A 27,387-nucleotide genomic window follows, 5' to 3' on the forward strand; every position below is an offset into this window, starting at 1 on the left:
CCACTCTTGAACTACATCCTTACAGACTGAAAACAAGAAGCATGAGCCCAGAGATGTAAAGAGAGCTCTAGACTCATCACTCTTCCGGGGGTATCTGCCTTAAGCCTGGGTCTAATAGGCCGTTCTCACAGAAGAAGAACCATGGGACTCAAGCAGAGTGAGAAGAAAGGTCAGAGACCTACATAGAACATTCCAGAACCTGAGAGCCAACCCTGAGTTTGTACCTTTTTTTTTTTTTAACATTCTCCGTGGAAAAAGATGGCGGTAAACTGTTTGTCTCTGCCTCTCTAATGAGTAAAGTGAGAGAGTTTCCCCTGAGAATTCCTACCAGGTAATGGTAAGCCCACATTCCTGTGGGATTAGAACCTAAATGTGTACTACCTGTGTAGCCAGAAAGACCTCCAGGCAACATTTTAGAATGTTTCCAAGTCAGCTATTCGCACAGGTCCATGGTATAAGCAAACACTAACTCTATCCAGAGAAATACATTTTAAACCCAGACTTGAAAGAATTCCCACAGATAAAATCCCAGGGAACATGAGTTCCACAAACAACAAAAGCAGAAGGAATAAATCTCAGCCTCAGACCTACAAATGGCATAAATATTGGAATTATGAGGTACATGATATAAAAGAAATACATTAAATTTTTATTTTTATTTTAATGTTTTATTTTTTTATTAATCCTCACCTGAGGATATTTTTCCATTGATTTTTAGAGAGAGTGGAAGGAAAGGAGGGAGGGAGAGAGAAACATCGATGTAAGAAAGACACATCAATTGGTTGCCGCCCACACGTGCCTCAACCAGGGCAAGATCAAACCTGCAATCTAGGTACATCCTTGACCGGGAATCAAATCCATGACCCTTCCATGTGCTAGCTGACTCTCTAACTGCTAAACCATCCCGGCCAGGGCAATATATATTAAATTTTTTAAGAAATTAAATATGGAGTTTGAAAACTATTGAAGGTAAAGAGACTATCAAGATTGATGAGGAAGATTTGAATAAGAAAAACTAGAAATTACTGAGGTGAGAAATTAAAAACCCAGTAGAGCCCAGCTGACATGGCTCAGTGGTTGAGCACCTATGAACTAGAAGGTCACGGTTCAATTCCCAGTCAGGGCACATGCCCAGGTTGCAGGCTTGATCCCCAGTGTGGGGCATGCAGGAGGTAGCTGATCAATAATTCTCTCTCATTATTGATGTTTCTCTCTCTCTCTCCTTTCCCTTCCTCTATGAAATCAATATATAATTAATTTTAAAATGAATGGGTGCAATTAATTATATGTAAATTAGCTCTCTAAATAAATCAAAATTATATATATATATATATATATATATATATATATATATATATATATATATATTAAAACCCAGTAGACAAATTAAATAGATTATATCACAGCAGAAAGGAGAAGAAACTAGAAAACAGTATTTTAAGAAGTTACACAGGTTGCAGCACAGGGGACAGAAGGAGGGAAATTACAGACAATGGGTTAAGAAATATGAAACAGAGTGGGAAGGTCCAACATACATCTAATTTATGTGGGTGTTTTTAATGATAGAAGGGAGAGAAGCACATTTGAAGAGATAATCTGAGAATTTTTTAAAATTGATGACTCTTCCTCAAATTTAGGAAATCCAATTAATCCCACACAGGATATTTAAAAATAGATCTACACAAGACATAGAGTAAACCTTAGCACACTAAAGGGAAAATCATCACCATAGCCAGAAGTGTTCCTTCTTATTTCTCAATGGCAATGGGATAACAGTAGCCAGAAGACAGTAGAATGAGATACCAGAAGTGCTGAGAGTGCTGAAATCAAAGAACTGTCCCTCAGAATTGTATGTGCAGCAAAGCTACCTTTTGAGAGCAAAAATAAAATTATTGTTTAGATACATCAAAAACTAGGGAACAATTCCTAAGATACCCTCTTCCAAAGAACTTCTAAAAGATAAACTTCAGAAAGAACGAAGAAAATTTTAGACTGAAGGTATGAAACATAAGATAGCCTGTCTGGTTTCTCAGTGGTTAGAGCATTGGCCCACAGACCGAAGGGTCCTAGGTTCTATTTCCAGTCAAGGGCACATACCTCGGTTGCAGGTTCCCCAGCCCTGGTTGATCAGGGCGCATGTGGGAGGCAAACAATTGATATGTCTCTCACATCAATGTTTCTCTCTCTCTCTCCTCCTCCTCCCTCCTTTCCACTCTCTCTAGAAATCAATGGGAAAAATATTCTCAGGTGAGGATTTTTTAAAAAAAGAAACATAAAAATGTATGGAGAGGAAAAAAATAGGAAACCAAAGTGAAAGGTAAACATATATTTACTCTATCAAAAGTATAGCAATAACCCATGGACACAGACAATAGGGTGGTGACAGCTTGGGGTGGGGGGTGTAGGTGGGCAATAATGGGTCAATGGGAAAAAGGGGGGGACATATGTAATACTTTAGTTTTTTTAATTTAATAAATCTTGATTGTTCAGATTATTATAATTGTTTCTCTTTTTTCCCCCATAGCTCCCCTCCACCCGGTTCCCACCCCACCCTCTGCCCTTACCCCCCCACACTGTCCTCATCCATAGGTATACGATTTTTGTCCAGTCTCTTCCCGTAACCCCCACACCCCTTTCCCCCCGAGAATTGTCAGTCCACTCCCTTTCTATGCCCCTGATTCTATTATATTCACCAGTTTATTCTGTTCATCAGATTTTTTTATTCACTTGATTTTTAGAATTGATAGATATGTATTTGTTGTTCATAATGTTTATCTTTACCTTTTTTTTCTTCTTCCTCTTCTTAAAGAATACCTTTCAGCATTTCATATAATACTGGTTTGGTGGTGATGAACTCCTTTAGCTTTTTCTTATCTGTGAAGCTCTTTATCTGCCCTTCAATTATGAATGATAGCTTTGCTGGGTAGAGTAATCTTGGTTGTAGCTTCTTGCTATTCATCACTTTGAATATTTCTTGCCACTCCCGTCTGGCCTGCATAGTTTCTGTTGAGAAATGCGCTGACAATCGTATGGGTGCTCCCTTGTATGTAACTAACTGCTTTTCTGCTTTTAATATTCTCTCTTTGTCTTTTGCTCTTGGCATTTTAATTATGATGTGTCTTGGTGTGGTCCTCTTTGGATTCCTTTTGTTTGGGGTTCTCTGTGATTCCTGGACTTGTAAGTCTATTTCTTTCACCAGGCAGGGGAAGTTTTTGGTCATTATTTCTTCAAATAGGTTTTCAGTATCTTGCTCTCTCTCTTCTTCTGGCACCCCCATAATTCAGATGTTGGTACGCTTGAAGTTGTCCCAGAGGCTCCTTACACTATCTTCATATTTTTGGATTCTTTTTTCTTTTTGCTTTTCTGGTTGAGTGTTTTTTGCTTCTTTGTATTTCAAATCTTTGACTTGATTCTTGTAATCCTCTAGTCTGCTGTTAGATCTCTGTATAATATTTTTTATTTCAGTCAGTGTATGCTTAATTTCTAATTGGTCCTTTTTCATATCCTTGAGGGTCTCACTAAATTTATCGGCCTTTTCTAGAAAATTCTTGAAAAACCTTATAACCATGATTTTGAACTCTATATCTAGTTGATTGCTTTCCTCCATTTCTTTCATTTGTGATCTGTTTTTTTGTCTCCGCATTTTGGCTGCTTCCCTGTGTTGATAGAGTGGCTTTGTGTGCTAGGTGTCCTATAGGGCCCAGTGGCTCAGCCTCCCCAGTTACCTGAGGTAGACACTCTTGGTGCACTCCTTTGTGGGCTGTGTGCACAGTCTTGTTGTAGTTAAGCCTTGATTGTTGTTGGTATCACTGGGAGGAATTGACCTCCAGGCCAATTGGCTGTGAGGATCAGCTGTGTCTATGCTGGAGAACTTCTGTGCTGGCGACACCCTTATGAGACAAGACTTGCAAAAGCCTCTGTGCTCAGCTTGGATGGGGCAGAGTCTCAGGGAGGAGCAGACAGCATTGGTTTCCCGTCAGCCCTACCCTAATAGGCCCCTGGGTCTCAGTGTCCTTCGGTAATTGCTGCAAGCATCTCTGAGAGAAAGCCACCCTTGAGTTCTGCCCACTGCCAGACAATCCAGTTTCACCCCGTATGAGTCTGGATCCCCAGAGTCTCGCCCGGAACTGGAGTTCAGAGCTGTCGGGAGCTTTTGTCTCCCTCCCGCTTGAGAAAGCCAGCTGCATACTCAGTTGCCAGCCTTTTCTGCGCGCTCGCGCGCATCTCAGTACCTCTGCCTCCTGCAGCTCCTCTGAGTCTCAATGTGCTTTTCTTTTTCCTTCTAGTTGTAGAATTTCCACTCAGCCAGCCTTCCTGTGGTTCTGAATGATGTCCATTTTGTCTTTTAGTTGTAGTTTTGAAATTGTTGTGTGAGGCAGCAGTTTAGGTGTTTACCTATGCCGCCATCTTGGTTTCTCCCATATGTAATACTTTCAACAATAAAGATTCTTTAAAGTACAGCAATAATGTCAAATGTTAGTGTTAAAAAAAAAGAACCACAGTCAAAGAACTTATAAATGGAGAGGATTTTGTTAAATACACATAATGTTAGAGTAACCACCAAATGAAGAGAAACTAAGTATAAAACTTTCAATATAGTAGAGAGGGGAAATGGATTTGTTGGGAGGAGACTTGGGCCAAACAAAGGCAAGAAGCTTAAGGAAAATAATAGAGAAAATGAAACAAGGGTAGGTAGAATGACTGGAGAACTGGGGAGCAGATGAAAGCTTCTTTGTTCAAGGTTAGGTGAAATATGACATTGTATGGTTGTTAAATGGAAGATCAACTATGTATAGAAAGGTATGTATGGATGCTGAGTAGTCAAAAGGATGGATGGACTGTATAGGTTACTAATTCATTGTTTCTTAGCCCAACCTCACCCATTTATACTGGGCTTTGTGTTGCTGAGGCTGGGAGTCTACAAATCACATTTCTCCTTTGCCAGATGGCTCCCTATTAGATTTTGCCAAAAGAGAGCACAGAAAGAGACAAGAAAAGTTCCTGCTGCTTCCTGTTTTGCTCTCTGTTCCTGTCTGCATCATCCCATGGTTCTCCCCCCTCACAGTGGCAGTGGCCTCCTGTTTTCTCCATTCTCTCAGTCTCATGTTCTGTCCCCGACATACCAGTACCAGCTGTCTGATGGCCCCTTGTCAGAGGTCTGGGTCTTGGCTCTACAGGAGTATCCATTCAGCCTTCTAGATTCAATATCCCAACCTCATTCCTTTGTTGCCCAGGCTTAGGGAATGAAAACTGACTTCTGCATTTATTATCTTTGGTTAGTACATATTCCCACTTTGTCATCTCAGCATCAACTTAACCAACTCCTTATGTTGAAGTCTGTCTGCTGCTACTAGTAAATTGATTGGTTCAGTTTCATTTTTCTTTTTCTGACCAAGCCCTGACTGATACAGATATAAATATTTTTAAATAATAAAATAGCCCAGCTGGTATGGCTCAGCAGTTGAGCATCAACCTATGAATCAGGAGGTCATGGTCAGATTCCCTGTCAGCGCACATGCCTGGGGTTGCAGCTTGATCCCCAGTTGGGGGAGTGCAGGAGGCAGCTGATCAATGACTCTTTCTCATCATTGATGTTTCTATCTCTCTTTCCCTCTCCCTGCCTCTCTGAAATCAATAAAAATATATTAAAATAATAAAATAAAATTTTGAAATATATAAACGAATACATTTCAAAATCTTGACAAAATGGATAAATTTCTGCAAGCATAGAAAATGCCAGTACTGAAATAAGAGAAAACAGGAAACTATGGCTAGGCCGATAACTATTAAAGACCTTGAAATTTTAATTAAAAGGAGCTCCAGAAGGTTTAACAAGGGAGTTCCACCAAACCTTCAAGAAACAAATAGCACCTGCAACATACAAATCATTACAGGAGAAAAAAAAATTATTTTATGAAGCTGGTATATCCTTGATTCCTAGACCAAATAGGGACAATTTGGGGAAAGAATATTAGAGGCTCATTTGACTGTCTAAATGTACATACACTTCCTAAATAAAATATTAGGTAAGAAAATAAAATAATGTATTAAAAATAAAAATAAAACATCATCAAGTGGGTTTTAGTAAGCAAACATTAACAATGCAATAAATGCATTCCATCCTATCTAATAAAGAGGGAATATGCTAATTGACCCTCATGCCGTTGGAAAGATGGCAGCATCCACAGCCAATAAGGAGGGATATGCTAATTGACTGCCTGCCCTCAGAGATGCCAGCACTTGAATTATCAGAGGGAACACTTTGTAACCTATTTGAGTGTTTATCGCTATGCTGTACACCTGAAGCTAATATTTAATCAAAAAATAAAATTAAACATAAATAAAATAAAACAATTGTGATGGCATTTTTATTTTTATTTATTGGTTTCAGAGAGGAAGGGAGAGGGAGAGATAGAAACATCAATAATGAGAGAGAATCATTGATTAGCTGTGGAATGGCATTTTTAATCATGTTTTTGTTTTCTAATTTAAAAATCTGCCTTTGATTCTTGCCTTGTCGTTTATAGTTCTGGACCTGGACTTCATTCCTCTATTCGTCATCTGTAAAATGGGGCCTTTGCAAAGATTTAATGATACCAAGCATGCAAAGCACAAGTTGTACATTAAGCCCTCTCCACCCCCAAACCCTCAGTCCAGTGGTCGGCAAACCGTGGCTCTCGAGCCACATGCGGCTCTTTGGCCCCTTGAGTGTTCTAACGCCACTTCTTCAAAATAGACTCGCCCAGGCCGAAAACCGACTTCTGCACATGGGCCACGAAGTTTCAATCGCACTGTACGTGCGCGCCCGCACGTGGTATTTTGTGGAAGAGCCACACTCAAGGGGCTCGCGAGCCGCAGTTTGCCGACCACTGCTTCAGTCGAAGTTCCTTTTATGGGAGAAGAGGATTGTCCAGGGTATGAGTGCTGACTGCGGAGGTAGAGGAGACCATAGCTGGAGAAGAAGGCAGAGGTGGCTGTGTTATCCCCAGGGGCAGTAAACACATCCTCCCAGCCCTGTCTTGCCCTCCGAGGCCTCACCATCGGCCTGACTCGGAAACCGAGGTTTGTGGGCTGCCTCCCGCTGTGCGGGTCCGAGCGCGGACTACATTTCCCCGCGTGCACTTCGGCACCCCCCCCGCCCCGCCCCGCGCAAGCGGCCGTCCCGCGGGGACCGCGTCCTTGCTTCGTTAAGAGGCTAGAGGCAGTAACCATTATTTACGCAGCTCCTATCTTTCGCTTTGCGAAGGGCATCCGTCACCATCACCCCACCTTGGACCCCGGCCCCCCGCAGGGTCTGTGAGGCCTCCAGTGCTTTTGCTCTCCTTCAGACGTCCGGCTACCGGGTCCCAGGGAAGATCCGAAGTCAAATTTCTCCCCCGGAGGGTTCCTTCGACCCACAAAATTCCCACAGCGGCCCGCGGCTGGCAGCGGGGTTCTGGGGGCTAAGGGACAGGGGCGGGCCTCGAAGCCGCGCGGCGGGAGACTACAACTCCCAGGCGGCACCGCGGCGGCGACGATCACGTCACTCAGGCACCGCCCGCGGCCCGGGGAAGCGGCGCGGGCGGGGCCGGGGGCGGGGACGCGGGCGGGGGCGGGGGCCGGGGCCGGGGCCCACCCGGAGGCTGGTGCAAAAGATGGGGTCCGCCGGGCCATCCCGCGCGTGAGGAAGCCTAGGGGCGCGCCACCCCGTCCCGGGCGGGGCGGGCGCCCCACGGGCCCCGCCACTCCCGCCCCGCCCGGCAGTTGTGGCCCGGGATGCGGAGCCGGGGGCCGCCGGTGGTGCTTCGCGGGGTGAGAGGCGCCGGGAAGGGGGCTGCCTGCTGCCCTCGCCCTCGTCCCCCACCGGCGGGCCCCGGAAGGAATTCGGGGGCCGGGCGGCTAGGCCTTCTTAGCGCCCTGACGTTTGAGGGGGACCAGTGGACAGCTGAATCAGAGCGGCTTCTTCCTGCTCCTGCGGAGGGCCCCCAGCCATGGCCCCCAGGAGCCCCCTAGCACCTGCAGGGACTGCCCCCCACCCCGGCCGCCGGGGCCTGCCCTCTGCATCCCGCGGGCAGCCCGTGTGAGCGGCCTCCGCAGCCCCCGCCCCTCCCCCATGGAGGAAGCGGAGGGGGGCGCGGCGGCTGAGGAGTGGGGCACCACCCCCGCGGGGCCCGTCTGGACCGCGGTGTTCGACTACGAGGCGACGGGCGACGAGGAGCTGACCCTGCGGAGGGGCGACCGCGTCCAGGTGCTTTCCCAGGACTGTGCGGTGTCGGGCGACGAGGGCTGGTGGACCGGGCAGCTCCCCAGCGGCCGTGTGGGCGTCTTCCCCAGCAACTACGTGGCCCCCGCCGCGCCCGCCGCGCCCGCCGGCCTCCAGCTGCCCCAGGAGATCCCCTTCCACGAGCTGCGGCTAGAGGAGATCATCGGTGTCGGGGGCTTTGGCAAGGTCTATCGGGCCCTATGGCGTGGCGAGGAGGTGGCCGTCAAGGCCGCCAGGCTGGACCCTGAGCAGGACCCGGCAGTGACCGCAGAGCAGGTGCGCCAAGAGGCCCGGCTCTTCGGAGCTCTTCGGCACCCCAACATCATTGCCCTCAGGGGCGCCTGCCTCAGCCCCCCACACCTCTGCCTGGTGATGGAGTATGCCAGGGGGGGCGCACTGAGCAGGGTGCTGGCAGGTCGCCGGGTGCCCCCTCATGTACTGGTCAACTGGGCTGTGCAGGTGGCCCGGGGCATGAACTACCTACACAATGATGCCCCTGTGCCCATCATCCACCGGGACCTCAAGTCCATCAACAGTAAGTGGTGTCATCCCCCCCAAACCTGCTTCCATAGAGCTTTAGGAGGCCAAGGCTAGGTGGTGGGAAATGGGAATACCAGCAAACACTGCCGGGGACAAGAAGGTGCAGCAGTAAACCTTCAGAGCCGGGGGAGACAGGCCTTGCCCCATGAAGGGAGGAAAGGGTGGCTCAGGAAGGTTGAAGGACTCCCTGCCTCCCAGGCTAGAGTCACAGTAGCTCAATAGATATGTATCTGTAAACACTGTGACAGACCCTGCATTCCCAGTGTGAACAGGAATGCCCTCAAGGCACCCCTGCCCAACCAGGACACCAGAATCCACCAGAGACAGAGAGAACCTGGCCTAGAGTGAGGGTTTCTCAACATTGGCACTAGTGACGGACGCCTGGGGAGGGTGATCATAGGGTCCGTCTTGTGTGTGGTAGGTTGTTGAGCAGCCTCCTTGGTCTCTACCCACTAGATGCCACGAGGCATTCCTCGCTCCAACCCCACCTCCAGTTATGAAAAGCAAAAATGTCTCCAGACATTGCCCAGTGTCCCCTGGGAGGCAAAATTGCCCCTGCTGGAGTCCTCCTATGCCTCTGGTCCAGCTAGCTGAGGCAAACTGGAAAAGATGAGGAAGGAGGAAAAGGAATGTGCCTTATGTAAAAGCTTCCGGGCTGCCAGGCCTATCACGGGCTCTCAGAAGTTGATTGGTTGTTGAATGAGGACCGAGGCCTGGTAGAAGGGAAGGTTCCCAAGGACCCACATCTAGATCAAGGAGCTTCTCGTGATGTCAGCAAATATTCACTGAGCACCTATCGTGTAGGAGCAAAGCAGGGACAAAGATGGCCATGATTTCTGCCCTAATAATACCTACAAACAAGAGATTTCATTCATTCTCAGAGATTTCAGGAGCACCTGTTGTATGCCAGACCCTGTTGTGGGTCTTACGGATACAGCAGGGGCAAAATCCTCCTCTCCTATCTTCCTCCGTCCCTTCTCACTTCCTCTCATTTCTGCATTTATTTATTCATTCTTTAGTTTGGTGTTTACTGGGCTGGATCATGTGCTAAGCTAGAGGGACCAATGAGAAATGAGACCAGCATGTTCCCTGCCCTCACGTGAACTGTGAAGGGCTCCCCTTAACCCTCACATCTCATCTATTTCTGATCCCTGTCAATTCTATGTCTTGAAATTTGTTTGAATCCATCCCACTATTTTTGATAAGTTTGTTGCTATGCCCCCACCACCACCTAGAACAGAGAGGTGAGTCTTCCTTACCTCCCAGGCCTGGCATTCATAGACTCAACAGAGAGCTACCAAGGGTTCAAGGTGTGCCAAGCCCTGAGCCATGGCTGGGGGATGAAGCAAGACATAGATGGTCCCTGCCTTCATAGATGCTCGAGCTCTACTCCTCTGAAACGCTGGGTAAATGGAGGCAGGACTACGGGCATGCTCCTCTTGAAGGCTAGGGCACCTTCTAGGTTCTTCCTCACCCCTGCTGATTTCACAGCCTGCAGCTGGGTATAAAGACACCGCTCCCACACCCCCAAGTTTTTGTGTAGCCAGTGCCACCTGAACAGAGGGTTGGTAAGACTCTAGGCCAGGACTTCCTGCTCCGGCAATGGGCCTGCTCCATGCCTGAGACAGAGGATACGGCCTCCACAGCACAGCTTCCCCCAGTCATCCTTCCCTAAGGAGCTCCTCATCTGATGTATCGCACGCATTGGTTCTTTCAACCAATAATTCTTAAGCAGAATTAAGCATACTAGGCACTGTCCGAGGTCGGGGATTACAGAAGTGAACAAGGCAAGATTCCCCCCTTATGGAAGTTACAGTCTAGTGAACAGAAATAAGTGATTGATATTTATAATTTTTTAAAAATATTTTTATTGATTTTTTACAGAGAGGAAGGGAGAGGGATAGAGAGTTAGAAACATTGATGAGAGAGAAACATCGATCAGCTGCCTCCTGCACACTCCTCACTGGGATGTGCGCGCAACCAAGGTACATGCCCTTGACCAGAATCGAACCTGGGACCCTTCAGTCCCCAGGCTGACGCTCTATCCACTGAGCAAAACCGGCCAGGGCGATATTTATAAATTCTTAAAAATATGTATATTTTTAAATTACTTTATTGGTATTTTACAGAGAGGAAGGGAGAGAGATAGAGAGTTAGAAACATCGATGAGAGAGAAACAGAGAATTAGAAACATCAATCAGTTGCCTCCTGCACACTCCCCACTGGGGATGTGCCCGTAACCAAGGTACATGCCCTTGACCGGAATCGAACCTGGGACCCTTCAGTCCGCAGGCCAACGCTCTATCCACCGAGCCAAACCGGCTAGGGCTAAAAATATTTTTAATTTATTTCAGAGAGGAAGGGAGAGGGAGAGCGAGAAACATCAATGATGAGAGAGAATGATTGATTGGCTGCCACCTGCATGTCCCCTACTGGGGCTCGAGCCCACAACCCGGGCATGTGCCCTGACCGTGTCCTCCTGGTTCATAGGTCAGTGTTCAACCACTGACTCACACCAGTGATTGATATTTAGATAAAGTTTCAGAGAGTACCCAGCTCCGAAGGAAATAAAGCAGATTAAGGATGGGGCAGAGAGCTCTCAGCCGGTCAGGGAAGCCAACATTTGGACAGAGACCTGAACCAAAAGGATCCAGCCTGACAAAGACGTGGGCAGGGCAGAGGACATGAGGAGGGAAAGAGTGTGCCTTGTTAGAGAGACTGCAAGACCCAAGGGGTTGCAAGAGTAGGAATAAGGCAAAGGTGGAAAGGTAGGCAGGGGCCAGATCCTGTTGACCTTGGGGGCTATGGTGAAGACTTTGGGCATTTTATTCAATGTAGTGGATGCCATTAGAAGGTTTTAAGCAGGGGAATGACATGATCAGATATATTTTTTTAAAGGGAACTGATTTAGGCCCAGCCTGGAAGGTACAGAAATAAAGTGTATGACCATGGGATTGTTCCCTCTGTCACAGGATCACTCCACAAACAGGAGCGGTGGGGACCCAAGAAGGGAGTATTTCTAGTAGTTGGAGTCACAGGCTAGAGAGTCACGAGAGGCTGCCAGGAGGAGGTGGCATTTGAATCAGGCTTTAAAATATTGACAAGATTACCAGCTATGTGACCTTGGGAAATGTACTGATCTCTCTAACCCCCAGTTTCTTCATCTGCCAAATGGACATGATGGTAGAATTACCTCATTGTTATTGTGACTGGAGAAGTAACTGGGAAGGGTCAAAGAAAAAGGTGGAGAAATAAGAAACAATTATGGTGGCATCACACACTAACAGTAATAGCTAACACTCTTAAAGGACCTACTGTTGCTTCAGGCAAGAAATCTTTGCTACAACCCTGTAAGGTAAATACTATTATTATTATCATCCCCATATAAAGAGAGGAGAAATCTTAGTGTTAATAAAAATAAATTATACAAGGTTATGCAGCTAATAAGTGGCAGAGCTGTAATTCCAACCCAGGCTGTACACTGTACACTTTGGGGCCTTTGTTTGATAGAAGGTAGTAGAATATCATAGCAGTTAAAAGATGGGGCTTTGATGACACATCTGGGCTTTACCTCACCATTTTTAAGCTGTGTGATCTTGGCCAAGTGACCTCATTGCTCTGAGCCTTGGTTTGCTAGTCAGCAAAATGGGTTGCTTGCTAGTTAATTTATGTAAATGAATATAATGAAATGAATATAAGTGAAACACTTCATGTAATTCTTGGGGTGCTTAGCACTGTGCCTGCCACATAATAGTGTCCTGATAAACACCAGCCATGATTATTATTATTAGTATTGACGGTAGACAGCAAGTAAGTTGGAACCATTTGGTGTGCTTGGGGAATATATCAGTCAAATTTTGTCACAATACTGTTGTGTAACAAACCACCCCAAAAACTCAGTGCCTTCAAACTCCTTGTCATTTATTACTGCTCATGCACTAGCAGGCCAGCTGGAGGGTAAATGATGCAGGCGGCATCAGCTGGAGAGGCTTTGCTCTGAGGACCTCTCATCTTCCTTGGACCAGCAAGGCATGTTCTGCTGATGTCAGAAGTGCAAGAGGGCACCGGCACACGAGGTCACTTAGGGCCTAGGCTTGGCACCCTCACTTCTGCCTCACTCTACTGGCTAAAGCAAGTCACATGGCCAACCCAGAGGAAAGGATGGGGAAATGCACTCTTCGTCTTTAGTGGGAAGATTTGCGAAGTCATGTGGCAAAGAGTATGCACAGAAAGGAGTAGAATTGGGGCCATGAGTGCAGTGACCGCAGGGATGACAAAGACAAAGGAAACCTTGTTCATCCCTTTGGCTCATGGTTTGTAGCTTCTACTTCTGGGGAGGTTGGGAATTCAAGGCCTGGACCAAGGCGAACCAAGGCCTTGGCCATCGACCTTTTACTGAGCTCCCCAGCGTCCAGGATGGAGTCAAGAAGTACTCCTGGAAGCTGTAGGGATTAGACCGGCCAATTGAGGTGGGGGACAGAAAACAAGTAAAAAGAAGTCCAGCTGAGGCAGGGCCAGGACATGCAGTCTACAGCCCACCAGATCTGGGGTGACCCCTTTCTCCCTAACCCACAGTCCTTATCCTGGAGGCCATCGAGAACCACAACCTCGCGGACACGGTGCTCAAGATCACGGACTTCGGCCTCGCCCGAGAGTGGCACAAGACCACCAAAATGAGCGCTGCGGGGACTTACGCCTGGATGGCCCCGGAGGTTATTCGTCTCTCCCTCTTCTCCAAAAGCAGTGACGTCTGGAGGTGCTGATGGGGCTTGGGAGGCCTCTTGGAAATGGGGGAGTGAGCAGGGGTGCGGGCAGAATTGGAGGGACAGTCTCCCACTGAAGCCAGGTTCTGGGCCCGGCAAAGTCCTGGCCAGTCAGACCAATAGACAGGCACCAAAGCAGGTCTCTGCTCGGATAGCCAAAGTGGCAGCTGAGGAGGCCTTGTATTGCAGTAAAACACAAACACAAAAAAACAAAAGCAAAGATGTATAGATTGATGTTGTCAGCACTAAAGGCCCTTCAGACACCATCCATTACACAGCCCCAACTTGTCAAACAGGAAGCTGAGACCTTTGGAGACAACCATTCATGCATGCGCCCATCCATCCAACTGCGCTGGGTGCTAGGGATACAGCAGAAATAAAAGCAGACACATTCCCTGCTTGCAGGGATAGTAAACAAGTACACGAGAAGCTGAAAAAAAAGGCTGTTTTTAAGAAAATTGTAAAGTAATATTAAAAGATAAGTTAATTCACCAGAAAAAGTATCAGATAGCATTATGAGCCAGGAGGTTGACGGAAAAGAACTCTGAAGGCTGGAGGACTTCTTGCAGAAGGCTTTTATGAGAAGTGATATTTGAGCTGCATCCTGGATGACAAGACAGAGCCAACTGTGCAGAGTTTGGGGGAAGAAGCTTCCCAGGCAGAGGGAACAGCTCACACAAAGGAGGTGCTGCGGTGAGAATAAGATCAGTGGAACCAGAAACAGCTACGAGGCCCTGCGCGGTTGGCTAGAGCAGACAAGGAGGAAAGGGGTAGGAAATGACGGAACGAGAGCTGGAGGGCTTCTTGGATGAGGCACCAGACTCAGGTTTTATTCTAAGCATAATGGAGCGCCATTAGAGGCATTTATGAATGATGCGATCTGGTTCCGCCTTGGAAAGGCTGCCTCCAGTTGTAGGGTGGGAGATGGATTGTAGGGGAAGGAATGGGAGTGAGAGGCCAGTGAGGAGGCTGTTGCCATCGCCAACAAGACTTTGTGGCGGCAGCAAAGTTTTTAACCCAGGCATTCATTTGGGGTCCCAGACATTTAGCAGAGCCAGGTTTCAGCGGCGAGGAACAGAAACCCCAAAATAAAAACAAAGCTGAAGTTTTTGCTGTCATGTGAAGCCAAGACTGATACAGTGTTAGAGATCCAAGGTCCTATGTCAGGGCTCCTTAATGGGGGTGTCGTTGACATTAGCAGGATAATTCTTGCTTGTGCATTACTGTCCTGTACTTTTCAGGACAAAGGAATCCATGGTTCGAAGCAGCCCAACATCAGTAGCACTCCCCGGTCACTGTGACAATCAGACATCCCCACAGGTTTCCAGGGACATAGGAAAGGTGGAGGATCATGCCGCCTCTAATTATAAGCCACTCTTATGTTCCTCCACCTTGCATGGAAAGGCTTCCTGGGAGAGGGAGCACCTGAGCTGAGACTTAAGGGACAGTTACACAAAGGGAAAAGTGTTCTTGGCAAAGGGAACAGCCTGTGCAAAGGCCAGATGTTAGGAAGAACAGGGCTTGTTCAACTCAAATGTGGCTGCAAGATGAAGCTGGGTAGATATGCAGGCTGAGAGTGCTTACAGGGGAGGCTGCAGCGGTCACCGAAGGTCAGGGCTAAGAAGGGTGGATTTGCTCAGTGGGCACGGGGGACCCACTGAAGGTTTCCAGGCAGGGGCAGGGGAAGAGAGAGCAAAAGCAAGACATCAGAGAGCAACCTCAGCACACCTATTTGAGATCAGGGCAGTGGAGGTCAAATTAGCTTGTTGTGGCCTCTTTGGCCAGGCTGGATGTTGGGGTGAGGGGGGCGCACCAGGGAACTGGAGGCAGGGCTGGGGTATAAGAGGATTGGGGTGGATTGTGGCATCACCCCTCCCTCTCCCCCACCTGCAGCTTCGGGGTGCTGCTCTGGGAGCTGCTGACGGGTGAGGTCCCCTACCGTGAAATCGACGCCTTGGCTGTGGCATATGGCGTGGCTATGAACAAGCTGACACTGCCCATCCCCTCCACATGCCCCGAGCCCTTTGCCCGCCTACTGGAGGGTGAGCCAGGGCCCCACGGAGAGGGAAGGTTCAGTTGGGTGGCAGGGGCCCGTGGGTCCAGACCTCGCCCCTTCACACCCATCTATACCAGTCGGCCCAGGAGTGAGAGAGAAGGGGCTGGACCCATCAGACAATGACTCCCCCACAGTTGGCTCCATGGACCCCCGACCCTTACTCTGGCCAGGCCCACAGTTCTTGAGGGCAATCTGTTAAGATTCATTGGCCCTAGGATCCCTCCCTGATCCTTGATTCTACCAGCAGTCAGAGATCAGGTCCCAGAGTTTCAGAGTGAAATATTGCCAGGAGTTTGGGTTTGAATTTCTTCCCCTCAGCTCCATGGAAGCTGTCTGTGTACAGCCCCTTAAAGTCCTGCCTTTCACTGAGCGGGCTGATGCCCCCGAGCATGACCACTGACATCTCCACTCCCACCCCAGAGTGCTGGGACCCAGACCCCCACGGGCGGCCAGACTTCGGCAGCATCTTGAAGCAGCTTGAAGTCATAGAACAGTCAGCCCTGTTCCAGATGCCACTGGAGTCCTTCCACTCACTGCAGGAAGACTGGAAGCTGGAGATTCAGCACATGTTCAATGACCTCCGAACCAAGGAGAAGGTGAAGGCGAGGGGCAAGGTGGGAGGGAGGAACAAGACCCCTGAGTTCTGATGCCTTGGGTGGGGTAGAGTCCCTTCCGAGCCAGGGCTCAGGGACCCTTTTTTTTGTCTTAAGAAAAGACAGCCTCCTGTTAGGATTAATAAGAAAAAGGCACCCTGCCCCGAAGTACTTACAAGTGATACTACCTGAAATCTGGGATTAGTTTTAAATACTACAGCAAAATGAGAGGGGAGAGGGGAGAAGGAAGGGGAAGATTTGCAAAGTACAGACAATTGTTGGATGATGGGCGCATGGGGACAGACTATTCTCTCTGCTTTCATGGATGTTTGAAGTTTTCTTAATTGAAGAGTTAAAAAATTAAAAATCAAAGAGAAAAAAAAAAAAGACATTCTTTCTTTGGGCTAACACAGTCCCCGGCCCTGGCACCCAACTTTTGTGCCCCCAATTTGCTCACAAAGCAGGACACACTTGGCAGGGCCCAGCCAGACCCCTCAGCCCTGGGTTCATCCTAGGGGCTGAGAAGCCAAGCCCCTCCCTCAGCCCCTCTCCTCTCCAGGAGCTCCGCAGCCGTGAGGAGGAGCTACTGCGGGCGGCCCAGGAGCAGCGCTGCCAGGAGGAGCAGCTGCGGCGGCGAGAGCAGGAGCTGGCGCAGCGTGAGATGGACATCGTGGAGCGGGAGCTGCACCTGCTGATGTGCCAGCTGAGCCAGGAAAAGCCCCGTGTCCGCAGACGCAAGGGCAACTTCAGGCGCACCCGCCTTCTCAAGCTGCGGGAAGGCGGCAGCCACATCAGCCTGCCCTCTGGTACTCCTGTCTGTCAGCTGGGAGCGTCCCTAACCCAGAGCTTATCGCTTCCTTTTTTCTTTACTTTTTAAAATATATTTTTTATTGATTTCAGAGAGGGAGAGTGAGAGAGAGAAACATCAATGAGAGATAATCATTGATCGGTTGCCTCCTGCACACCCCCTACTGGGGATTGAGCCCACAACCTGGGCATGTGCCCTTGACCAGAATCAAACCCAGGACCCTGTCCGCAGATGCTCTATCCATTGAGCCAAACCAGCTAGGGCTTTTTTAAAAAATATTTTTTAATGCTAAATATCACACACACACAAAACCACCAAAAAACTGTACAGCTTAAAGCAATATATAATCACCCGCATGAAAGCAGAGACCCTACAGCCACCCAGGTGCCCTCCACATACCCCCTCCAACGCCCTGCAGCCCCTGAGAGTAACCCATCTTGACTTTCAGGGCAGTCACTTCCTTACTTGATAGTTTTGTCTCCCAACTATTTGCTTAATATCTTTTACTCTGCCTCTTTTTCCTCCTTGCCAATAGTTTGTTGAGGCTACATCATTTATCCTGTAGCATTTCCCACAGTCTAGATTTTGCTGCTTGAATTGCCTGGGTTTCACTTCACATGTCCCTATGTCTCCTGAATTTCCTATAAATTGGTATTAGGTTAAAGTTCCAGTGGTCGGCAAACTCATTAGTCAACAGAGCCAAATATCAACAGTACCACGATTGAAATTTCTTTTGAGAGCCAAATTTTTTAAACTTAAACTTCTAACGCCACTTCTTCAAAATAGACTCGCCCAGGCCGTGGTATTTTGTGGAAGAGCCACACTCAAGGGGCCAAAGAGCCGCATGTGGCTCGCGAGCCGCAGTTTGCCGACCACGGGGTTAAACCATGTGAAATTGCTGATGTTCAGCCATTTTTGATCTACAAACAGGTTTCACATGGATCTCAAGGCTTAATTAGTTTCACGTTTAAGTTTGATTTTTTTTTTCTTCAAAGACTGCTTCCTGGGTGATACCAGAGGCTCATTATGCTGGTTGTCTCTCTCTGATGTTACAGCCACAGTACAGTGCCTAGAACAGCACCAGCTCACAGAAATGCAAGCCACATGTGTGATTTTAAATTTTCTAATAGCTACATTAAGAAAGGGAAAGAGCCTGGTCTATGTGGCTCAGTGGTGAGTATCAACCTATGAACCAAGGGGTCACAGTTGGATTCCGGGTCAGGGCACATGCCGGAGTTGCAGGCTCAATCCCCAGTTGGGGACATGCAGGAGGCAGCCAATCAATGATTCTCTTTCATCATTGATGTTTCTATCTCTCCCTCTCCCTTCCTCTCTGAAATAAAGAAAATACACACACACACACACACACACACACACACACACACACACACGGGAAAGAGAAACAAGTGAAATTTTAATAATTTATTTAGCCCAATATATCTAAAATGTTATGGTTTCACATGTAATAAATACAAGAAAGACTTGTCAAAGGAATATACCTTCTTTTTTCCATACTAAGTGTATGAAATCCAGTATGTATTTTATATTTACAGTGCATCTCAATCCAAGGGCTGAATTTTCATCAAAAATACTTGACCTGCATTTAGACTTCATAAAATGTTGAAAAAGCAGATTTATACACCAAAGTTGTTCCATACATGCTTGTTTCTAATGACCAAATTTGCATATTCACCTTTAAAAGTAGAGTTAATTACAGTTAAATAAACAAAGGTAAAACTCTCCAGTTCCTCGGTTGTACAAGCCACATTTCAAGTGCTCAGTTGCCACATGTGGCTAATGCCACCAGAGTGGGCACTCAGGCCTAGGTTCTTAGTGCGGGCAGCAGCTCTCAAACCTGAATGTGTACCGGGGTCCCAGGAGCGCTTGTCCCTCCAGTTAGACGGATGTGCCTTACCCTCAAGGCGCTGATGCAGGAAGGGCCGGGACGTGCATTGCAGGACGCTTCCACTCAGTGTTGATGCTGCGAGTCTGGGAGCCAACTTGGAGAACCACTGCGTTACAGAATACAAAACGGTGGCACTGCTTCTGTGCCTCTAGACCCGTGGTCGGCAAACTGCGGCTCGCGAGCCACATGCGGCTCTTTGGCCCCTTGAGTGCGGCTCTTCCACAAAATACCACGGCCTGGGCGAGTCTATTTTGAAGAAGTGGCGTTAGAATAAGTTTAAGTTTAAAAAATTTGGCTCTCAAAATAAATTTCAATCGTTGTACTGTTGATATTTGGCTCTGTTGACTAATGAGTTTGCCGACCACTGTTCTAGACTCTAGAATCTAGAGGGAACTGCCCTTCTGTACAGGGAACTGCTCGGGTGACCCATGGAGCCATTTGCTTAGGGAAGTTTCTGTTTTGCAGGCTTTGAGCACAAGATCACAGTCCAGGCCTCTCCAACCTTGGACAAGCGGAAAGGGTCTGATGGGACCAGCCCCCCCGCAAGCCCCAGCATCATCCCCCGGCTGAGGGCCATTCGCTGTGAGTATCTCCCAAGGTCCTGACCAACCCATCAGTCAGCAGACTTCTCTGAGCACATTCCTTGCACCAAGCAGGGAACGAGACAGGCAGGGTCCCCTCCCTCATTCTCATGCGGGAGAAACAGACAACACATCAGCGAGCAGACAGGGTCACTTTTTTAGGGATAAGCACTAAAAGGAAACCAGGGAAGGGAATAAAAGAGAAGAGTTGCTGTTCTGTGTCAGGAGGGCCTGTTAGAGGCGCCGGGGTTTGAACAGGGACCTAGGTGGTAAGGAGCAAGAGAGACATGCAGAGATCTGGAGGAAGAGTGTCCCTGGCAAAGGGAACAGCCACGGCAAAGTTCCGGGGGCGGGAACAAGCATGGCATGTGTGTAGGCCCGAAAGGCCACTTGGCTGGAGTAGAATGACTGGGGTGCAGAGCAGTAGCTGTGGTCAGGGGTTCAACAGGGGCCAGATCATGCTGGGCCTGGAGAGCTGAATAAAGAACCTAGATTTCACTTTAAAGGTGACAGGGAGCTCTGGAGGGCTGTGAGCAAGGCAGCAATGTGATAACACATACCTTTCCCTCTGGCTGCCATGGGGATGTGCATGGTAAGAGCGCAGGGGACAAGTGAGATGACGGGGCTGAACCGGGGTAGGGCCTTGGAGGGAGAGATGGTCACAGTAGGGGCTGCCTGGCAGAGGTGTGGCGCATGGGTTTGCTGATGAATTGGAGGCTATAGGGCTGACTCCCGACTCTGTTCTGCCCCATCATTCACCCCCAGCCTTGCCCCACACACTGTCTCCTGCACACCTCTGTTTGGGCACCAGCTTTGTACCAGGCCTGGAGGTCATTCTCATGGGGGACACAAAGACAAATGGCAGCCATGCAGGGGAGTCAGTCCTGGTATCAGGGTGCATCCGAAGTGTGGTAGGAACAGAGAAGACGCAGCCTTCTGACTCTCCAGGGAACAAACTACTGCAGAGCTGGAGGCTTGAAGGGCAAGCAGCCAACCCCGCCAGGGAAGGGCCTGAAAAGGCCAAGAATTCCCGGTGAAGGGAACAGCCTGTGCAAAGGCATGGAGGTGTGAAAGCACCCCCCGGGAATCTGTGGACATGGGGTTCCAACCATGGCACTTACACCCGCTGCCTGCATATCTCGACTCCAGCTCTCCTCCCCCTCTCCTCCCTCCACACCAGCCACACTGGCCTCCTGGCTGTTCTGTGCACATTCCGTGCTGTCCGGTCTCAGGGCCTTGGCATTTGCTGTTCCCTCTGCCTGAAATGCTCCTCTCCCTTGTATCTTCTTGACTCCCTCACCACCTGGTCTTTGCTCAGACTTCTCCTCCCACGTGAAGCCTTCCCCAGCCACCAGGCCCTTTCCTACATCATGTTCCCTGCAGCACTTGCCACCTGCACAGGTGACTTACCTGTGGGGAGTCTCGTTGACCATCTGAGGGCCGGGGGTTTGTCTGCGCTGTCCACTCCTGACTCTTCAGCACCTGCCACAGGTCATGGCAGAACAGGTGCCCAGTAAACATTTGAGAATGAGTGGAGGGTTGAAGGGTGAGGCTGTGAGGAGTGATGGAAATGAGGCTGAGGAAGTCAGCTGGGAATGACATGAAGGGCCTTGAATGCTGACTGAGGAGCTGGGCTGTCGTCCTGGGCAGTGGGGTGCTGTGGAAGGATTTCGAGCAGAGAAGGGTCCTGATTGGAGTTAGAATCCAAGATCCTTGGAGCTTCCAGGTGGAGGAGGAATCCCAGGTGGGGAAAGTAAAGCTGGGAACCCAGCGGGGACAGACGCTCCAAGACCCAGTAACCAAGTGGCTTTTCTCGGCCCAGTGACTCCTGTGGATGGTGGTGGCGGCGGCAGCAGTGGCAGCAGTGGTAGTGGCAGTGGTACCTGGGGCCGCAGCGGGCCCCCAAAGAAGGAAGAACTGGTTGGGGGCAAGAAGAAAGGCCGGACCTGGGGACCCAGCTCCACCCTACAGAAGGAGCAGGCTGAAGAAGAGAGGTATTGGTGGCTGGAGCCCACCCCGTGCCCCACCCCCAGGCCCGTGGCCACCAGAAGGCCCACCACCCAGCCCCAACTCTGGTTCCCCTGCAGGCTGAAGGCTCTAGGGGAAGGAAGCAAACAGTGGTCATCCAGCGCCCCCAACCTGGGCAAGTCCCCCAAACACACCCCCATCGCCCCGGGCTTCGCCAGCCTCAATGAGATGGGTAAGAGGATGAGGGTGCCTTCAAAGGGGAAGGGAGAGGACAGCTCCCGGCTGAAGGGGACACTGCCAAGACAAAGGGGTTACCATTCCCCAGGGTTTCGGGGAGGGAGGGATTTCACTGGGCCCGAGTGTAGAAAGCGTTCCCAGAAGGGGGACAGCCCGCCCCTGGGGTGTGGGCGTCACTCCCAGGGCCAGGGGGCTTCGGGGGAAGTAGAAACGAAAGCCATGCTTAGAGGACTTGGTGGGCTTGCTGTTTGAGGGGTCGTTGGGGGCAGGCCCTTGCCTCCAAGTCCCCAGGGACCGCCTGGAGTCCAGTGCCGGCCCTCTCCGGTTGCAGAGGAGTTCGCGGAGGCAGATGGAAGCAGCAGCGGGCCCCACTCCCCCCACAGCACCCTGGCCTACCTCGAGGTGCCGCTGCCCACCCAGCCCTCCCCTGGGGCGCCGCTGCCCCCCACACCCACCCGGTCCGCGCTAGGCGCCCGGCGGAGGCGCTGCGAATTTGCGCTGCTGAGCTGTGCCACGCTGCTGGGCGCCGTGGGCTTGGGCGCTGACGTGGCGGAAGCGCGCGCAGCAGATGGTGAGGAGCAGCGGCGATGGCTCGACAGCCTCTTCTTCCACCGCGCTGGCCGCTTCCCACGGGGCCTCAGCCCGCCTGCACGCTCCCCTGGACGCCCCAACGCAGCCCCCGCCGGCCCTGGCCTGGCGCCTTCGGCCACCCTGGTATCGCTGTCCTCCGTGTCCGACTGCAACTCCACGCGTTCACTGCTGCGCTCCGACAGCGACGAGGCGGCGCCAGCCGCACCCTCCCCGACACCCTCTCCTCTTGCGCCCTCGCCCAACACCAACCCCCTGGTGGATCTGGAGCTGGAGAGTTTCAAGAAGGACCCCCGCCAGTCACTGACGCCCACCCACGTCACAGTCACTGCCACACGCGCTGTGAACCGCGGGCACCGGAGGACCCCGTCGGACGGGGCGCTAGGGCAGCGGGGGGCGCCAGAGCCCACAGGCCCCGGCCCTGGTGAGTGAGGCACCCTGTGCCCGGTGTGCAGAAAACGGCCCTTCTTCCCTGCCTTTCCAAGGTCCAGTGCCCCAGTCCAGCTGCCACCCCTAAGATGCCAAGGTGGCCATCTGCTGCTCAGCAGGGGGAGGAAGGGGCTGGGTCGCCCTGGCCCTCACCGCTAGAGGCATTGTGGGGCCCCAGGTGACTGTGACACGGGATGAAGCAGAGGTGGCAAACTCTAATGCCCACAGGGGCAAGCAGGTGACATTAATGACAGCAATAACTAGAGCTAACACAAAAATTATAGCCAACTGTCATGCGCCAGGCCCTGTTCTCTGTGCCTTTGTTGACCCTACAAAGATGATGGAAACAAAAGGAGTTAGGTACCTCCCAGCAGGCACTGAGCTGTTTCTCCATTGTTATTATTTGACTTACTCTCCACCTATGTGGGAGGTGCTGTTATCCCCATTTGGAGATGCTGTCATGCCTCAGGCCTCTCCGTAGCCCTGAGCTCTGTCTGACCTTAGCCCAGTGTGAGAGATTTGGGAGGGATGAGGGCTTTTTCTCCAGCAGGTTTTTTGAGAAAAGTCAGAAATTCCAATTTTCATGTCAATGCTCCTGGCTTTTCAATACCACCCTCTGCTCCACCTCACTCACCTCCTCTGATCCTCTCTTACCAGGCCCTCGAGATCCCCTGGACTTCCCCCACCTGCCTAAACCCCAGGCTCTGTTTCACACCCACCTCCAGCCCCCCGAGTTTCCTGGCCGCCCCACCACCCTGACCTTCACCCCGAGACCCCGGCCTGCTGCCAGCCGCCCCTGCCTGGACCCCAGGAAACTGGTCTCCTTCGGCCGGACACTCAGCATCTCGCCTCCCAATAGGCTGGACATTCCAGAGAGCCCCGGGCCCCCCAGCATGCAGCCCACACTGCTTGACGTGGACATGGAGGGGCAGAGCCAGGACAGTACAGTGCCCCTGTGTGGGGCCCATGGCACCCGCTGAGGCCTGCGCACTGCCACCTGCCTGGGCAGCCATGAATGTAGTACCCCAGGCCCTGCCCCAGGCCACAAGGCAGGGGAGGCCCTGGGAAGGATACTCTATTTATTGGGGAAGGGGAGTGGGGAGAACACTTAATTTATTCCTTTGTACCCTGTGCTCGCCCTGCAGCATGGGGGAAGGTGGGCAGGGATACTCAGGGACAGGGCAATGTGGGGGATTTGGCACAAAATGCAGCATTAAAGGTAACCCCTGCCCCCTGCCATGCTTGCTGTGTATCTTTCCCTAATCCTGACTCATCCCCAATGGGTTGTCACCCACCCTTGCTTCCTCCTAGGCCCCTCTGGATTTCTGAGGTCCAGAGGGTGAGGCCCAAGCCTATGTCCCCTCTCTGGTTCCCACAAGAACATCACACACAGAGGTTATGATAAGTTCTTTACCAGCAAACACATGAGTCAGGAAAGTTACACAGTGAGGTGGGGGGGAGGGGGTAGGGGCAGTCCCCATAGGGTGGCCTCAGCCAATGACATCCCGAGGCTGGGCCCCACTGTCTTCCTTCTGCAGGCTGCACCGGCTCATCTTCAGCTGGGTCAACTGGATGTAGCGTAGGACATTGGTGTCTGCAGGGACGGTGGGCAGGGCATTATCTGGGTGTCCTGGGTGACGTCTGTAGCACCTCAGTTCATACCTCACTGTCCCCAGCCTTCAGTGGCTCCCCAGCTGGTATTGCCAGACCCCTTCCTCAAAAGCCCAGCCCCAACAAGGGAGGGGTATGTCACACCTCCAGAATAGCTTTTCTATTCCCCTGCCAGGAGTGCTCGGCTCAGAGATTCCTGTTATACTCTACTTACCCTCCAGTGACCTCTGCGCAAAGCCTGTTCTCCAAACCATTTACCTGCCTCCCTCCCACAGCCCAGGTCATGCAGGCTGGGCTCCTCTTCGCTGGCTGGTAATACAAAATCTCATATTGTTCTCTCTACACCCCAACACACCCAGAGGGCAAGGAGCAAGTCTCCAGCTCTGCCATCCCTGTCCCACCCCAGCAAACGTCCTGCCACTTCCCACCCGGGGTCTAACTCCCAGCAAGCGCTTCACAAGTGGTGGCTGGGAGGACAGGTGGGTGATAGGTGGGTGTGGGAGTGGGTCAGTGAGGGAGTGGATGGATGAATGTGTGTTTTTGGGGGGGGGGCATGGAGTGAGTGCATAGGGAATGGGCTAAATGGGAAGCATCAAAGTGAGTCGATAAATAGATGAGAGGTGGTGGGTGGGTGGGTGGGTGAGTAGGAGGAGGTGGAGAGGTGGAGGGAGCTGTGCCCTGGCCTTCCTGCCCTGTTTGCTCTGTTCCAGCCCCTCTCCCTGCTCCGCCCAGCCGCCACCCCGCTCACCTGTGGGCTCCCGGTTTCGGGCCTCCTGCAGGTAGCGCAACGCATGCGCATAGTCACCCAGATGGTAGAAGGCAATGCCAGCGCGGTAGGTGGCCTTGAAGTTGCCCTGCTGCTTCTCCAGCACCTTGAGGCAGTACTCGCGCACCCGCTCGTAATTCACCAGCTCCGACTGCAACAGGCAGGCTGCGGGGGCGCCAGGACCGGGGCTCTCAGAGCCTGCCGGCAACCCCAGACTTCACATCCCCGAGGGAACCCCCACCCTGTCGCACGGCTGAGCGGGCCTAAGGGCTTTTTCAGGCCACCAGGGGCTGCCGAGCCTCTGACCAATCAGAATGGAATCAACCTGCACTGCCGCTAGAGGGTGTGAAAACAGACTATTTTCGTAGGGGGAGGGGGTAGTACTGAGGCCGAGCTCAGGTGAGGGATGAGGCTTTAAATGGTGCACCCAGGGCAAGGCTTTCTCACCTGAGGTTCACGGTGGCAGCCCAAAGCCCATTTCCTGCATCCCAGCTCCTTCCATCCCCGTGGTCCCCTACTTCCCCAAGCCCCCTCTTTGATAAGTTCTGCTGTGTCCCCCCCCCCTCCACAGACCCCAGCGCCTCCGCTCACCCCACCCCGCCCAAGGCTTCAGGATTGCCCCTCACCCCCACCCCGTCACATAAGCACCCTCTGCGCTCCCGACGGCCGGCCGCCTACCCGTGAGAGAGTCATAACATTCCACCTCCGTGTTCTCCACCAGGCGCCGCTGCTCCTCGCTGAGGCGGGCTGGCCCCGGGCTGGTGGGGGGCCCGGGGGCGGGGGTGGGCAGGCCTCCAGCGCGGGACCCCTGCGCCGCCTTCAGCTGCAGCAGCGCGCGGTGATACTTGCCAATGGCTTCCCGGAACTTCTTCTCTCGGTAACAGCGCTGACCCTCCGCCTTAAACGCCACAGCGGCCCGAAGGCTGCTATCGAGCGCCGCGCCCAGGCCCCCCGACGATTCTGGGGCAGGACCAGGCCGAGCGGAGCCATGACGGGGACCCGGGCCCGGCGGGGAGAGTGCGGGAGGTGGACGCGGTGGAGGCTCCGGGGCTGCGCTGAGCATCAGCACCGGGGACAGCGCGCCGCGCTGCATTGTGGGAAACTCCTGCAGACCGCTGCTGCAGCTATCGCTGCGCCCCGGCGCGGGCCTGTCCCCACCCTTTCCCCGCCCCTCACCTCCGGTGGCCGACTCCGACTGCCCCCTATGGGTCTAGAGAAACCCCTCAAGACTTCCCCACCCTTTTCTTCGAATCAGCCCCAGCCCTCATTCTCCAGCCCACCTTTTCCTCCTCTCCACTCACCCCACGCCCCTACCCTTCTGCCTGCTCTCCTTCCTCGTGCCCAAAGCTCCCAAAGCTTTCTAGAAGGAAAGGGTACGTCTGGGGAAAAGAACAGGAAGATTTCAACCTCGTGAAAAGCTGGTTTTCAGCCCACGAGGCATTTGGCATGTTGGCTAAGGATACAGGCTTTGGAATCAAGGTGCCCAGATTCAATTCCTGGGTTTTTCCTCACTAGTTACATATGACTTGGACAAATCACCTAAATTACCTGGGATTCTATATCCTCCTCAGTAACATGGAAGGGACAATGATAGCAACTTTGAAACTCATTTGTTTATCTATGCAACAGGCAAATATTCACTGATATCTTTTCTGTGCCAAGCTTTGGGCCGGGCGATGCTGGGATATAGCGGGGAAGGAGGGAGCCTCGGGCCCTATCCTCATGGAGCCCCTAGTCCCGTGAGGAGACAAACCAGTAGCCAGTGACAGCCCAGAGTGGGCTCGCCTGGGAAGCCCCGGATAGAGGCCACACAACAGGCTCTGAGGGCCCCGAGGAGGTGTCTGCCCTGGACTGTAGTGGTGAGTGAAGACAATATTTGTCATGAATCAATGGATCTCCTAGAGGAGGGAATAACTATGAACAAGAGAGATCTGCTTCTCGCCCTCATCGAGCTCACTGAGTAGAAAAACCAGTGGGAATGCAGGTGACAGCCCAGAGTGAGTGGTGCAAGCATAGGAATGAACAGAAAATAAAACATGTGAGAACCTTCGGGAAGAAAAACTGAGGCTGAAAGAGATGGCTGTCCTTCCGCTCTCCTTAGCCACTCACTTAGCAGTGGGACCTTGGGCAAGCTCCTCACTCTGCCTCCACCTTGCCTTCCTTCTGTGCAACGTGAGGATTACAAGTGAGCTTGCTTCAGAGTAGTGGCAGGGACTGAATTTTGCAGACAAAGCACTTAGCACAAGGCCTGGTACATGCTGGGCAACTAACCTGTGTTTCTTATCATCGGTGAGACTAT

General features: G+C 51.3%; 2 protein-coding genes across 2 annotated transcripts; one reads left to right on the forward strand and one right to left on the reverse strand.

Annotated features, from left to right (window-relative positions):
- Nucleotides 1–7,589: 7,589 nt before the first annotated feature.
- Nucleotides 7,590–24,117, forward strand: MAP3K10 (mitogen-activated protein kinase kinase kinase 10). The gene is made up of 10 exons (XM_079799773.1): nucleotides 7,590–8,777; nucleotides 13,358–13,538; nucleotides 15,439–15,587; nucleotides 16,022–16,197; nucleotides 16,754–17,000; nucleotides 19,374–19,490; nucleotides 21,312–21,483; nucleotides 21,577–21,689; nucleotides 22,026–22,706; nucleotides 23,369–24,117. Exons 1-10 carry the CDS (start codon nucleotides 8,093–8,095, stop codon nucleotides 23,689–23,691), a joined length of 2,844 nt encoding a protein of 947 aa, XP_079655899.1. The 5' UTR covers nucleotides 7,590–8,092; the 3' UTR covers nucleotides 23,692–24,117.
- Nucleotides 24,118–24,201: 84 nt separating this feature from the next.
- Nucleotides 24,202–26,181, reverse strand: TTC9B (tetratricopeptide repeat domain 9B; the record flags this gene model as incomplete). Its single annotated transcript, XM_079799785.1, has 3 exons — nucleotides 24,202–24,305; nucleotides 25,071–25,253; nucleotides 25,767–26,181. The coding sequence occupies 3 exons, from the start codon at nucleotides 26,179–26,181 to the stop codon at nucleotides 24,202–24,204; spliced, it is 702 nt and encodes a 233-aa protein (XP_079655911.1).
- Nucleotides 26,182–27,387: the final 1,206 nt, after the last annotated feature.

Source organism: Cnephaeus nilssonii (assembly GCF_951640355.1).
Source record: "Cnephaeus nilssonii genome assembly, chromosome: 20".
Lineage (NCBI taxonomy): Eukaryota > Metazoa > Chordata > Mammalia > Chiroptera > Vespertilionidae > Cnephaeus > Cnephaeus nilssonii.